The 15,202-nt window shown below is 34.6% G+C and overlaps 1 protein-coding gene across 3 annotated transcripts in view; it reads left to right on the top strand.

The window, feature by feature from the left end:
* The window catches only part of LOC116349557 (bromodomain-containing protein DDB_G0280777), a 38,112-nt gene extending 27,076 nt beyond the window's left edge, over positions 1-11,036 (top strand). For all 3 annotated transcript variants that reach the window (XM_031781046.1, XM_031781047.1, XM_031781045.1), the window contains exons 4-11: positions 8,866-9,134; positions 9,216-9,374; positions 9,447-9,636; positions 9,722-9,817; positions 9,878-9,983; positions 10,056-10,493; positions 10,580-10,810; positions 10,885-11,036. In XM_031781046.1, the coding sequence (XP_031636906.1) occupies positions 8,866-9,134; positions 9,216-9,374; positions 9,447-9,636; positions 9,722-9,817; positions 9,878-9,983; positions 10,056-10,493; positions 10,580-10,810; positions 10,885-10,934 (1,539 nt within the window). In that variant the 3' untranslated portion in view covers positions 10,935-11,036. The remainder of the gene's footprint in view (positions 1-8,865; positions 9,135-9,215; positions 9,375-9,446; positions 9,637-9,721; positions 9,818-9,877; positions 9,984-10,055; positions 10,494-10,579; positions 10,811-10,884) is intronic.
* The last annotated feature ends 4,166 nt before the right edge of the window (positions 11,037-15,202 follow it).

The raw sequence follows: 15,202 nt of genomic DNA, 5'->3' as shown, positions 1-15,202 counted from the left end.
TTAATGCATGCCCCTCACATCAATTTCACAGTCAATCTATGTATGAAAATTGCACTTTTTTTAAAGTGACGTTTTATTGTTCAAATCATCGACTCCAAGCAATGAAAGAACATTTCCGGGCATATCAATGATTGTTATTACTTTTGAAGTGAAATCGGTATTACAAATTTACGATCGTTTCGATAATAATCAACGTTGACGGAATAACAATGATGATTTGTCAAATCAATTCGGATACAAAAAAAAACCTTGCTACTTCACATTAATCCCCGGCTTTTTAGAACATTTTTAACGATAAAACGTACTTGTCTTGGAAAAAATTTAATTAACCTAAAGTTGGTCCTCGTGAAGCTCATAATCATGATTCAATTTAAAATGTTCAGTTTTATCCGTTTTCTTCTCACATACGTTTCTCGTGCAGCCCGAGCTTCGACCTAGTTAAAAAGAAATTACTTGAGTTGGTTGATCAAGTTTACTAAAAAAAAAAATTCACATTCATTCATTTGATCGCACTGATAAAGAACCAGCACATAACTGGATGAGTGCGAGAGAATTGCTCTTGTAGAGTGCAAAGAAAAAGGCAAAGAGAGTAGGAGAGAGAGAGAGAGTGAGAGAGCGAAAGATAATTGCACTCATCATTGAATGCACAGCAATAAAAATGCATGTGAAATCGATGTTTTTGATCATTCGACAACGTCAAACATGAAGTGAATATGTTTTGTTCAATATCATTGGCAACATTTACATCATTAATCTTTTTGTTATTACGGTTGTAAAACAACAAAGTTTCAATCATCATTTAACTATATAAGTTATTGTAAGTGATGGGTAGAAAATTGTCAATTTTACCACTTCAATAGTTCAGTGTGCATATTTTGCTTTTTCTCGATTCACTCTCATCATTATAATGTGTTACTACAGTCTTTGTTTTTTTTTTGTCAAATTATTTCTCGTTGATATTTTCGCTAACACAACTATAAAGAAAATAGTAGCGCACCATAAAAATAAATCTTTGCCACAGTTGATTCTCCTTACTTGTTTATTTTTTTTTATTTCTATCGCATTTGCTGTGATTGGTTGTCGTGTTGCGGTTTCGTCGCTAGCAGCATAACAGCCCGATAGAAAGATATAGGAAGAGAGAGAAAGAGAGAGAGTTTTAGAGGAAAAAGAGCTTTTAAACTGTAGGAAATCATATGGTAGATGTCATTGTAACCAATTGTGCACGTTGAAATTTTTGCGCAATTTTTTTTCTCAAACCAAAAAAAGAGAGAGAGAGAGCGAAGAAACAAGCAGGCAAAATAAACTGTAATTTATTCGAACATTCTGCTCTTTCGAGCTGTCAGACTGTCTGATCTTATGAATTTGTATTTTGCATCGAGCAAGATCGGGGGCCCCCATATCGACTGTTGTAGGTATACTATTGAGCGTTGATTTCTTCTCATCTTTTAAGCAACATACATGTTAGTATTTAATTTTGTTCGTTTGTACGTTTATTCGACGATTTTTATTTTTTTAGTACCGTAATCACATTCACAATTGAAAGATTGATTGAAATTAATGTGATCGCTCATCGATCGTAAATGTTAATGTCGGGAGATTGTGTGAGCGAGCGTCTTTCTTTGCAGTAATATAAAAAAATTGTTGTTGTTTTTTCGTTTCATCTTGGCCGATGTTTTTCAATTCGTATTCAGCAATTTCAATTTGTTTGATACAATTTGAAGCGCGATGCAATCGCGTCGATTCTTATATTGAAATGTGTATGTGAGTGCCATTTATTTAAGAAACATTTACTTTTTTATTTTTCAAATTCTTTCTTCATATTCTCTTCAATTGTGTTTGACATTTAGAGAGCTGCAGGTAAATTGTGATTGCGCACCGACAATACGTCACTTTATTCGAAGGGATTATTTCAAGTGAATTCTTGAGAATAGTATAATAAAATTGAGATCGATTTCTTCCGATTACAAAAAAAGGAGGAGAAAACAAAATAACAGCCAAAAAAGAAACCACACGCAAACAAATGAAAGATTCACAGTTCCAAAATCGTTTGCTATTTTGTCCCAAACAATCAACATTGAACATTTCTGATCGGCAATTTCACTTCATTTAGTTTCAATGATCTCGTTTTTTTCGCTATGTACCCTCCCTCCTCTCGCTCTCTTTTCATTGATTAACACCTTCAAATAAATAGAGAAAAAAAATGAAATCTAAAACAAGAAATTACACGAATTCGATAGATGAACGCAGCGATAAAATGATTTTTCGCACGGTTTTTGTATGAGCTTTCGATTGTTGTGACCTACTTCGTGAGCATTTGAATATTTAATGCTGCACTCGAAATGCCGAGAAGAAGGAATGGAGTGTGTGTTTCAAAAGAGAAAGAGCGAGAGAAAGAGCTTGCGCAAAGGAAAAAAACATGACTTCAACATCGCGATGCCGACAAGTGTTCGTTTATAATCAATTGCACGGCCAAATTTAGAAGCAATTGCATAATTGCATGTTCTTTCATCGGTTGCACTTTTTCTTCTCCCTCTCTGTCTGCCGTTAATCGCGCACATTATCTTCTTCGCATCGTCGCAAGGCACCAATAAATGAGCGAACAAAAAAATAAACAAATATTGTTGTTAAAAATACACGACGAAAAAAAAAAAGATTAAATTATTATGAGTTGTGGTGCGTCATTATTCATTCCGTTTGTGCTCAAGCCACAGTTATATGGTATGATGTGATGAGAATATTTATTGTACAGCTAGATGAATATAGTTTTTTGTTTCGACGGCAAAAAGCGAAAATTCTCAAAACCAACGAAAGACGAGCTAAGTACTTGTGTAAAAGATGATCGATTGCGCCTTACAAAATATGGTCCTTCGCAACGACAACTGAGTGAGATGAAATAAAATGCGAAAGAGACCGTATTTTCATTGACAATTGAAAGTATATTCTTCGGTGCTTATTATGTGAACAGATGTGCAATGGCCATGTCTGCGTATGTGAACAATGACTGCATCAAATTTATTTGCAATAATCGCTTGCATCGTAAAACATTTTGAAATAAGTATCCAGCACTTGAATTTTATGTTGTATAGAGAGAAGAGAAAAAAAAACGATCATTTGTGCGAAAAACGATGCGAATATTTCAATAATATGATACTGAAAATAGACTTCAAGCCATTTGTTCTGTGGCATAAACCTCGTTGTGGTGTACGGCAATCAATTTCGTCAACGTACATATACGACACAACGATGTACAGACGAGAATCAATTGAAAATTGGACTTTTTTTCTTCCTATTCGATGCGTAGTCTTCGCTTCTCGTTTCGCATAAATTTCAAAATATTATAATTAGAATTTTTTCGTGATCGTTGGCATTTCGGTATTCAAACTGTAAGCTCATTTTGACACTCACTCATTCTCCTCTTTCTTTCTCTTTCTTCGCTCCATTTTTTTCTCTTTTTCGAAACCAATAACGAACAAGTACAAAACGGCAAACTTTTTCAACAAAATATATTATTATTGATGTGGTCACCTTTTCTCTTGCACTTGGCATACCCATGTATAATTAACTGAAATGTCCTTCCGTTTTGTTTATTTTACCTAAATCCAAATTTTCGGTGATCTAAAAGTTTTAGGTGATCGGAAAATGTTCAAAGCAAAGCTCGAAATCGAGCAAGAAAATGTGGATTCATCAATTCCACAACAAGCTCAAATGACTTTTCTTTCTTTTTGGGTTAATTTAAACCAACGAAACGTGGTTTGTAATGCCATTTAAGTGGCGGATGTAGTTCATATATTGTTTTTTTTTTCTATTCTCTTGTCGGTCATCAATTGGTCAACTGCAGTTCGTTATCAGTGTGTAGTTGCAATGAGTTTCATATTTTTTTTCGAAATTGCCGTCAATTAATCAGTCAATAGTTGATAATCCATAGTTGGCACATGACAAGCAAAACGGTGGCATGCATTGTTTGCGTGCACACTGCACATACACACTCACAATGGAATGTATATGATGTTATAAAAAAATGTTTATATTCCCACAGCTATTAATTGGATTTGACCATAGTCACCACGTGCGCACACACGCATACTAATCCCATCATTTTTATAACATTTGGCAATAATTTTTCCGATGATTTGTTTTTCATTTTTATTTCTATGATGTGCGACGTGCACAGCCATTTAATTGGTAGCCGATTTGTTTCTAACTTGTATATTTCTAACCATCGTTTATGCCAAACAGTTTTTTTACCCTCTTCATGGCTATATAATTTTATTGTTCTGTATGACAAATTTCCATAAATAATAATAATAAAACAATAAAAAATAAAAAGAAAAGCGGCAACAACTATCCAATGAATAAATCAAAACAACAACATTTGGCACGTTTAAAAGTGAACGGGATACATAGTAGTGGTTTACTTCTCTAATTATGATCTTTTTTTTTCTTTCATGGTTGCTTAAAATGTGTGCGCGAACGAGTTGTGAGCACGCTTCAAATATATCGACAAAATAACACATTGTTCCCATAGCATAGCGAAATACATTTGCCAATATGTTGTTGGATTTTTTTTTCATTGTTGCCTGACACAAACACCATCATTAACAACAAACAACGGCCACTTTTATGACCGAACGTCGTGTTTTTTTTTCTGTTGCGTTGTTGCTGTTTCTCCATTTTATTTTTAGTACAGTTCAGCAGAGTATAAATGCAAATAGAATTATTATTATTATCTAAATATCATTCCTTCGGTTTATTTCGTTTTGGCACATGTCGCCACCGTTTCTCTTCTTTTTTGGTTCACCAAATGGAATTTAACGAAAATATCAACACAAATCCGTTGGAAATTTGAAACGAACAAACAACTAGTGGAAGAGAAACGCGAAAAAAAATGAAAGCGACAGCATCAATTTTGCATTTTGATGATTTCTTTTTCATTTCGGCTCAATCATTTTCAACAAATTTCACAAAATGATTTAAAAGATCATTTTGAAGAGATCACCACGTACGTGCCACTCTGTGTAATATTATTAAACACACACACACATCTATCGTTTATATCAATGATTCAATAACAAATGCCAATCCATGCAATTGGTCGTTTCGTTCGAATAGCCAATTTGAGTCAAGTTCAACGGATGAATCGTATTTCGCTCATAAATTACGGGCTCAATTTTTAATCTCATTGCAGAAAAATAAGAAAAAAAAGAAAGTTTGATTTGTCTTTGTTTTCGATTTGAAGTCGATCGCAATCGATGTTGAATTGCAACTAATTTTCACTTCTAGAGAAAAGAGAATGCGCTAATTTCAACGGATCTATGGCCAGATAATTCCGTGAAAGTTTTGTTGCTTTTTTTTCAGATCTGTGCCTTAAATTGGTTGAATTTAAAATAGAAATTACATAATTTCTAGTTGCAATCAACATTTTGCAATAACGACAAACAGTGTCGAACCTCAAAAAGCCAATCAATTGCATTGAATGGCGACATTATCTCCGTATGACCTAGCATTTGATTAATTTGCTGGTAATCAGTGTGAAAGAAAGGCTTGATCTCTGCCGCCACAAAACGCATCCATTCAATATCCGATCGGTTACGATCGCTTCACAGGCGAATGAATATTGCCTGAGTGTCAATTTTATTTTTAGTCGTTTAAAGTCATCAAATGCTCCCAGTGCTGATACCAGAGATAAGTGCAATTGTGAGTAAACATAAAACTGAATCAGTTGGTGAGTGCCAGAAAAGCGTAATAGTAGTATAAAAACTAGTTTTTAATGTAATTTAAAGAGACATACTCAAGCCAACCAGTTTCTAATGTAATTGAAACAGCTGAATATCAATCGTTGTGTGGTTGTTATTCGAATTGCCACAAATCGTCACCACATATCACTGATTGCAATGCAAAATCAACGGGTTTATGCATTTTGGGATATTCGTTTTGAGAAAGCAAACATACACAAGATAAAAACAGATGTTCATTGAAATAAACGACACATAAAATAACTGGGTGAATGGATTTGTGCGGCGGCTAGTTTTTTTCCGTTGCATCGCATCACAGACACACAAACACATTTATTTCGTTCGCGGAACGTCATCTATGTTATGCAGCCCAACAAATAAAACACGGTTGATGCTGCCATTACCGATGCCGCCACTCTAATCACATTTGTGTATGTCAGTGTTTGCCATCAACAATCAATTAATTTATTCGAGAGCACTAGATTCAAATCAGTTTTAGTCGGTGCTGGATGTAGTGTGTTGCACACAATGCAAATGAACGGGCGTATATGTGCAATTGATAAATTACAATTTGATGATTTCAATTATAATTGACGTGCACATTGCAGAAAATGAAAAATCATAGATATTCTCTGATTATGCGATCACTACACGACGATTATCATCATTAAAGCGACTCATTCAAAAATCGAAATCGTCGCAACTTGACCGCGACGATCCATTACGAAATATTCTTGTTACTATTACGACACAATGCCATCTCTTTTTGTGGTTTTCATGAGTGCAAGTGTTAAAGTTTCAATTGAAATTCTATGCCATTCACCGCAATTAGCCACTGAAAATGGCCGTCACGGGCATGTTTCTTTCGTGTTTATTTCAATTCAAATTTGCATATTTCACCGCATACGAAATTTGATGTTATCGGATCTCTAAACAACCCGAAAAACTTGCTGCAATTAATTTACCGTGCCCGTTGTTATTCTTGTGAAATATGCATTGCTGGAGCGAAACATTAAAAAAAATACCGAAAAAATGAGAGAGAAACACTCACTTAAAACACACATTCGAATATCTGAAAAAAGCGGATTTATATTTTGTCTGTTTAGAAAACAGTGTGTTTTCTCTGGTTTGGAGCGTGTTATTCAGCACAATGATTGTGTTTGTTGCGCTTATTGTGTCATATTTATATATTTTTTTTTTTTTTGGCATAGCCAAACATTTGATGCTGCATTATTCGAATCAAACACAATGGATCTCTCATCTGTGCTGTGCACGTTTCGTAAAAGGTTAATTACCTCTTACATATGCCTGGCCAATCATCAATTCTCTTTTTTTATCTCTCCTTCTCTATTGGTCTCATTTTGGTTAGAATATTATTGTTTGAATGCATATTTATATTCATGTTCACAAAATCACGTCACGCAACCACTTAATAATATTTTTTTTAATATAAAATGTGAATATAATTCGTCAGCGGAAAATAGACAACGCATAGCAAAAAATTTAATTTATTTTTGTTGAAAAAGAAAAATAGCGTTTATTTCAACCGATTTGGGAAGTGAAAACATAATATTAAGAAATCATGCGAATGTGTTTCGTTGAATTGGATATGAATCAAAGTGCCAAAATGTGAGTGTAGCACAAATAAACCGAAATTTTTAACGCTGATTTATAAGCATTTTATAAAGCTTACACACACTTGATTAAAATCACATACCCATGAAATTCCTCGAAAGCGAACGAAAAAAAGAGTTCCCCTTTTATCGACACATAAGAAATATAATTGAAGGATTTTTTTCGGATTCAAAGACCAGTGAAAGAAAAAATGCGAACTATTTTGTAATCGATTTACGGCACACCACATTTTATTCAACATATATAAAATCAATTTGTGGTGGTTAATGTGACTAACGGAACTCGTGCTATTGTTGCTATTATTGGCGTTTCGATTGCAGTCACCTTTCAAATGGCCTTTTGTCTTTGCTCTTCACGTTCAAAATATCCGATTAATGGACGACATAATTATCGATACGCTGATTGATTTCAATTTATCGCTCCATGGAAAAAACCACTGAGTCGGAAAGGATTCCATTCGAATTCTGTAGTTTGGTCGTAGATCAGACAAGAAGAGAAAAAAACAATTATGTGAAAGAGAAATAAACTGTACTTGATCAATCGCTGCTGTTTTGCAAAGAGAAAGAAAGAGAGAGAGAGAGAGAGAGAGAGAGAAAGAGATAGAGAGAAAAGAAAGAAAATTGCAATGAGCAAAAGAAAAAGAAACACTATGATTACAATGTTGTATTCAATCAAATCAATTGATTCAAAGAAAAAAGAGGGAAAAAAATGATTGAATATGGTTTAGAAGCAAGCATGTGTGCACATAAAACTGTGATTCGATTTACTATCTGGCTAAGCGCCATAACTTTACATAAAAACATGGAATTTTGTTTCCGCCTTTCGTCATGAATGGCATTGTTTTGCAAGTGAGTTGATTCGGCACTCTTCTTTAATCCACTTTACCATTATTCAAAAACAGAAACGCATTCAAACCCTTCACCATTTTGTTCACGTTGTTTTCTGGGTTTTGCCGGTTGTTGATTTTTTTTTTAAATTCATTTTGCCAATCAAAGAAACAGTTAGCAGAAATGAAACTCGAGTAAATCGTGGGAACAGCACATACCGATGAGGTAAACTCATAGCTCTCTCATGTGTTTTTCATGCAAACGTTATAATATTGCGTTAATTGTTAATTAAAACTTTGTTATCACCAATTTCGTGGAGTCAAGACATTGGTTATGTTAAAAGGTCTGGTCAACGATGTCAAATTACTATTGCGATAAAATGTTCACAAACAAATGAATCAGGAAATGTTTGTGTCATAAATAAAATTTGTGTATTCACCTTTCGCCGGTCGTCGTTCATCTGCATATGGCCAGATGCTGTTTATGATATCAATGAACAGTGCACAACACATTCATCATGTTAAATTTAACATATTTTTGTTTGTTGTGCGCTTCACACATCACTAACAAATCAATTTTCACATAAAACATCTTTCGGTTTGCGAAAAAAGGGAGTGAAATGGTAATAATTGCAAATTTCATATGTGTTTTCTCTCTCTGATTTACCATAGGAATTGCCAAAGGCCGAAGCATTATTATCGGGTCGTGACTTACCATCGGACAATGACATGCAATCATTGGACAATAACAAAAAAGACACGGAAAATGTTAAACTGAAGACGAAAGCCACCGCTAGCGACAGCGACTCAGACTCATCGTCATCCGATAATTCATTCTCAGACAGCGACGAAGCTGAAGAATTGAATCGTGTCCAAATTAAAATGCCATTGGAACTAAGCCTCAGCGATTTGGCCAATGCAATTATGCAACAAAATCAAAAGTAATTTTTTTTCTTCATATTTTAGCGTTTCATTTTACTCCAATTGAATAAAATATATATAAATCTTGCTCTAATGTATAGATCACGCATGAACTGTGTTATTGAACGTCGTCGTGCTGAAGAATTAGTTGATAATGCACCAAAAATGACGCCATTCGGATTCAATTTCAATAGTGAACCAAAGAAACGTGTAACCGGTGAACGTATGGCTATCTTCTGCGAAAGTGGCTCTGCAATCAAGTACGTATTCAAACCGTTTTAATTTCTTTAAATATTCTTGAGAAATATTATTACAAAAATTGTACCGTACAGAGATGAAGATGATGATGATTCAGCTGAACCACGTGACGTGCCAATGCAACGACTTCCAATTCCATTCGGTGCAATGCCACAACAATATCCACTCACACATATGCCACAACAACAAATGCCAGCTCAACACATGATGCCACCACAACAACAACCACAAATGCAACAATTGCCACCACAAATTCCATTTGTTGTAAGTGAAAAAAAAAATCATCTTTTTATCTATTTTTATTATTTACGTCAATGCTCTAACAATATTGGTCTGCGGTTTTTTTTAGATCCGTCAAATTGTCGCCCTTCAACAACAACAAGCCCAACAACAAGCTCAGCACCAAGCCCAGCAACAAGCCCAGCAACAGCAACAACAACAACAGGTAAGAAATGACAACGGATAACTGCCAAACAGTCTTTATTAAGTTGGCAATCTCTTGTAGCATGTACCACTTGGACCTGGTCCAATCATGATCCGTCCAGCAATGGTTCAACAATTCCCAATCCCAGAGCAACCACAACACAATCAACCACAACAACCAATAAACGGTAAGTATAATTTGATTGAAATTTCGTTGAATAAATCGAATTTTGATTTATTGATTTGGTTGATTATCCAAGGTGAAATTCGTATTCATTTGCAACGCATTCCAATTCAACGTGAAATTCAAGTGCGTGAAATCCCAATTGAAGTTCTTCAAGCTCGTCCAAATGCAATCCGTCCAATTCAAGCAATTCGCTTGCAATCGGTGCCAGAACGTGAAAGTCAATCACAATTTCCACCACGCGAAGCCGCTTTGTTGCGTGAATCGTTCGGCTTGACTAATGAAGATTTAATGAATATTCAACGTTTGGCCCAAGAGCGCATTGAACAAGAATTGCGATCACTATCTCAAGATGATATGAGCAACGATTCAAATAGCTCAGAAAATGATGAAGATGACAGTTCAGATGAGATCTCAATGAACAACATGGCACAACAAATGCCCACAAATAATCAACAGCAACAACAACAACAACCACAACAACAGGAACAACCAAAAACTGAAGAACCGAAACGTATGTATTTTTGATGTGAATTTTGCCATGAATGCCCCCTCCTTGAATTTCTCCATGAATTAATGATTTCGTATGCATTTTATTAGAAATGGATGCTCAAAATCTATCAAATGAAGACGACAAAAGTGACGCATCAAAACCAAATCAGATGACTGAAGACGACTCAAACGATGACGATGAAACACAAAATGACAAAGTCATCAATGATTCGCAAATCTTGCAAGTTGGTCGTGCCGCATACGGTCGAAGCATTATTACACCTGTCAATATTCCAGTTGATATGATGCAAAAAGAAGCAAACGAAGAACGACCACACTGTAAGCGAATTCAGCGCACACACAACACACAAATATATTTCAATGTTGATTGATTTTCTTATTTCTCATTTCAGTCGTTCAACCACGTTCCATCCCCGATCAAGCACAAGCCGCGCTTGCCTAATGCGATGCAATCGCACTGCTAGTCATCTTACTACGTACTAGCTAAATTCAGAGAGAATAAAATAAAAACAAGAGCGAGAGAATAAAATTCACACAAACACAACACACACACACTTTTACATAAAAAAAACTATATTTTGTAATTAAAAAAAAAGATATATATATATATATTGAAATCGATAAAAAAACAATGGTGATGAAGAAACAAAAAAAGCCGCTTAACTATTTAACTGTCTTGAAGAGAATTTTCGATGAATTTATTTTTATTACAAACACACAGATAATGTTGATTTATAGGATGCATTAAACGATGACAATCACACTTATCAACCGGTATTTGGACTTTGATATTTTGCTTGCAACGAAACACCAATAAACAAAATTAAAGTAAAAACATCGGGACAATTTTCTATCTGGCCATATGTAATTTGAATTAAATCCAGAAAAACGCAAGCAAGATCACGCTATAAAGAGACAGAAAGAGATCGAGGGAGCGATAGAAAGAGAGAGAGAGGGGAAAGAGAGATAAAAAATACAAAAACGAGAGAAGAGACATTAAGAAAAAGAAAGAATCTACAAAATTGATATAAGTGATGAAATTTCAAGCGACAAATTGACTTTTAAGCGTCAACCGCTCCGATCTCCGCCAATTTCTTCTTTTTTTCGTTCACATATGTTCGTTCCATAGAATATATAAATGCAAAACTCCTATATCTCAGTCATCGTTGTTTTTGTGTTTAGTTCTCGGCGTAAATTGCAAAGAGTTATGATAAAAACTAGCCAATAAACCCATGGTCAACCGTTCTCCACTGATTCGCATTTCTATTGCATTCTTTCTTTTCTCTATTTTGTGATCTTCATTTTTTTTGCATCCTCCTCTCATTTTACGTTTATTTTTTGGTTATTTCTCTCTCTCTCTCTCTCTCCCCCCGGTTCCTCTTTCCATATATTCACCTTTCTATATATGAAGCCGCACGTACTATTTCGATTGAATATGTGATTTAAAAGATAGTAAAATGAGAAATCCATTAACTTTCTAATTTGGTGACAAAATATTACAGATTTTCCAAATTTTTCTTTTGCTGCGTAAAAATGCTTCGATATATTTTTTTTCCTGTTTTGGTTTAGAATATGAGCTAAAATCACAATCAGAATAATTTTGTTTCCTTTTTATTTTATTACACGTATTACGGATTGTAAAAAAAGCAACAAAAAAACCCAGAGTTTAAAAATGATAAACAAATTTTTTATTGTATAATAGTTTTTCTGTTAAAAAAAGGAATACGAATACATACTTTTTTTAGTTTCTTAGCGATTTTATTTTTTGTTTGGATGAAATAAAGTGACAACAAAAAATATTTGAGTTGAAAATGTGTTTTATTTGCAAAACTAATTAATTGTAATATGGACTGTCCCGTCTGTCACCAATCGCAAGAATAGATGTGAATTGGGTATTGTGAAAATAAGCATTTTGTCGAGAGAAAACAAACGGAAATATGAACCAAAACTTCAAAGGACGAACATTTTAAACGCTACATACTGTGACAACTGTGTATCCGGATCTCTTGTGAATTTATGAATAAAATCATTTTAAAAGCCAAACGAAAAAAAAAATCAATTGCGCTAATTCTACACAAAAGCGTGCATGAGTTGATAAGAGTATACCTCGAATTTCAGGTCAATATGGCTTTGGCCTGAATTTATTGAAGAAAAAAAAAATATTTTTTTGGCTGAATTCAAACCAAGTCATGAATTCGAATAGCATGAGAAATGAGTGCGCGGCAGCTGTTGTTCCTTGTTTTTTTTTTGTCGTTCATCACATAACGCGCATCGAAAATCGAATAGCGCAGAGAAGAAGCACCAACCAAGCAACTGATGTGGCTCGGGATCGTTTTTTTTCCTTCAATTTCTTCGTGCAATTTATTCATTGTCTTTTTCTATTTCGGTTGTTACATTTCGTTTGCTCACACAACTCTTGGTGTGTATTTTAATGGTTATTAAAAAAAATAGATATACACCATGTACCAAGGCTGTCGAAAGTAGAAAGCAACGAAACGTTAATTTTAATATTTTATTGTCGTTTAAAATAACGCGCAAAATGATAGGAGCAACGAGTTGTGAATGTGCGCAAACGTCACACAACAAGATGTGAAAGAGAGGTGCGAGCATGAGCGACGATGACGAGCGTGAGCGCACATGCTTGAGGGGTAGCTATATGAACAAATGAGAAATGTTCATTATAAAAATAACTAAAATAAGATGACAACAACAGCTGATTGCTGTGATTTGAAGTGATATTTTCAATAAAGAAAAAAACCACGAGGAGACACACACACAAAAATAACACAAGAACTAATAAGTAGTAACAAGAGAACAACGTACAACATGTCTTCTCGATTCTATTCGCGTCGAGCTTGAACGATGAGCTGAATTTATTGCATTTTTATTAATTAATTGTAGAACAAAAAAGAAATTGAAGCCAAATTTCAGAGATGCCTGAGATCCATCCAAGTGGCAGGTAACCGGTAGCCATTCAACGCCAAGGATCATCAAAAACAATGTTTTTTTTTTAGATATGCGACACTGTCAAAGTAAATGGCTTTAATATGATCAGTCAAAGCAGATGCAAACACCACTTAATTTACAAGTGTGCTTGCGTTCCATTGAACTTTATTCAACGATATGTTTTAATTACTTTCGTTCATTTTTTTATCACAACTTTTTTCCATATGCATTGACTGTATGGCAATCTGACAATGGCACTTTTATTTGAAACGAAACATAAATAAAAAAAAAATGAATATTTGTGCCAATCTTTGATTCTCACGTGTCGTCTCTTTGCCAAAATTTACCTTTTGCATTGAAAACATTCAATTTTTCTCTAGCCAGTACATCGCCTCGAAATCAATCGCAAACGGTTTTGAACCAAACAAAGAATATGTCTGACTGAATTTGACTTCTAATAGCAGACATTTTTCGATGTAGTTCACATTCCTGGCATACTGAAATTGATATGTGATATATACTGCTCAAACACGAGCGTTTTGCTGGTGCGAAGTTCATTTCAAATATAAAACAGTCGTTCTCATCGAATTATTTATTCGCCACTCACTCACACTTTCTCTCTGTCTCTCTCGCTCGCTCGCTCTCTGCCACTTTGTTCACTTTTATTGCAACATTTGTGTGTCGTTTAAATGCCAACCGAGTGATTCGACGATATATTTGGCCACGTTTTCTCTTTTTCTGACTGCCAATTTACAACTTATTTTAAAAATAGCCCATCGATTTACGAGCATTTTCAGCAAATTCAGTGGTTAGATATAGATTTCCTTGTGTCACGAGACTAACAAAAACAAAAATTAAATTCGGTATCACACAACGAATTGAAAGATGGGACGACGCGGACAGCAGCTGAAAAACGTAATAAATGCAACGAATTCAACCATCCATTTGGGCGCAACATGAAATCAAACAACGAAATGCAGACAGAAAAAAATGTGAATTCGAATATATTGACAATTATCAAGAATATATCGTCGAGGCATCTCATGGCTAAAGCAAAAAGGTGAAATGTGTTGTAGTCGCCATCAATGCTACATGTTTGCGATTCTATTTTAGAGAGTAACGCTTTAATTAAACAATGTAATGATAACAAAACGAAATATCGTGGGGGACGAAAAACTTTTTTGCTTTGATTATAATCATTCAATGAACGGCCACAACATAGAATATATCTCATATTTTACCTAGGGGGTCTTCGTTTCTAGAAATGTTTATTATGAGAAATCATAGACTGTTTCTCATAGCACTGAATTGCAAATCTCCTAAGTTTTAAATATTTTTTTTAACTTTTAATATTTTGCGTCTAATTGTGGAGTAGTGCTGCTCCTCATAGCGCTTTCCTCACACATATTGCTCGAAGAAAGAGTCTCTGTCTTATATTGATACAAAATGTGCAGAAAGATTTACTTAAAATACCATAAATTTGGATCGGTTGTCAACAACACACGTTTAACGGTGCGCTATGACCATGTAATTCTAATTTCTGCACGACAACTTTTTGAGAAAACCGAAAGTCCGTAGAGCCAATCAACATTAGCGGCTAACACATTGCTACCGTGAATTTATCTATATCATCTTTTTCACAAGAAACAACGAAAATTATTTATACACTCCGTTTTTGACGAAAATAAGTGAAACGCGCAAACGAATTCTATCTATTCGTTATCCGTTGCAAACCAAATGTTGATTTACATATCGCTTTTAAGC

This window comes from Contarinia nasturtii, unplaced genomic scaffold (genome assembly GCF_009176525.2).
Source record: "Contarinia nasturtii isolate CC-2019 unplaced genomic scaffold, AAFC_CNas_1.1 Cnas_scaffold_2934, whole genome shotgun sequence".
Classification (NCBI taxonomy): Eukaryota; Metazoa; Arthropoda; class Insecta; order Diptera; family Cecidomyiidae; genus Contarinia; species Contarinia nasturtii.
This window is presented reverse-complemented; position numbering and strand designations above follow the sequence as displayed.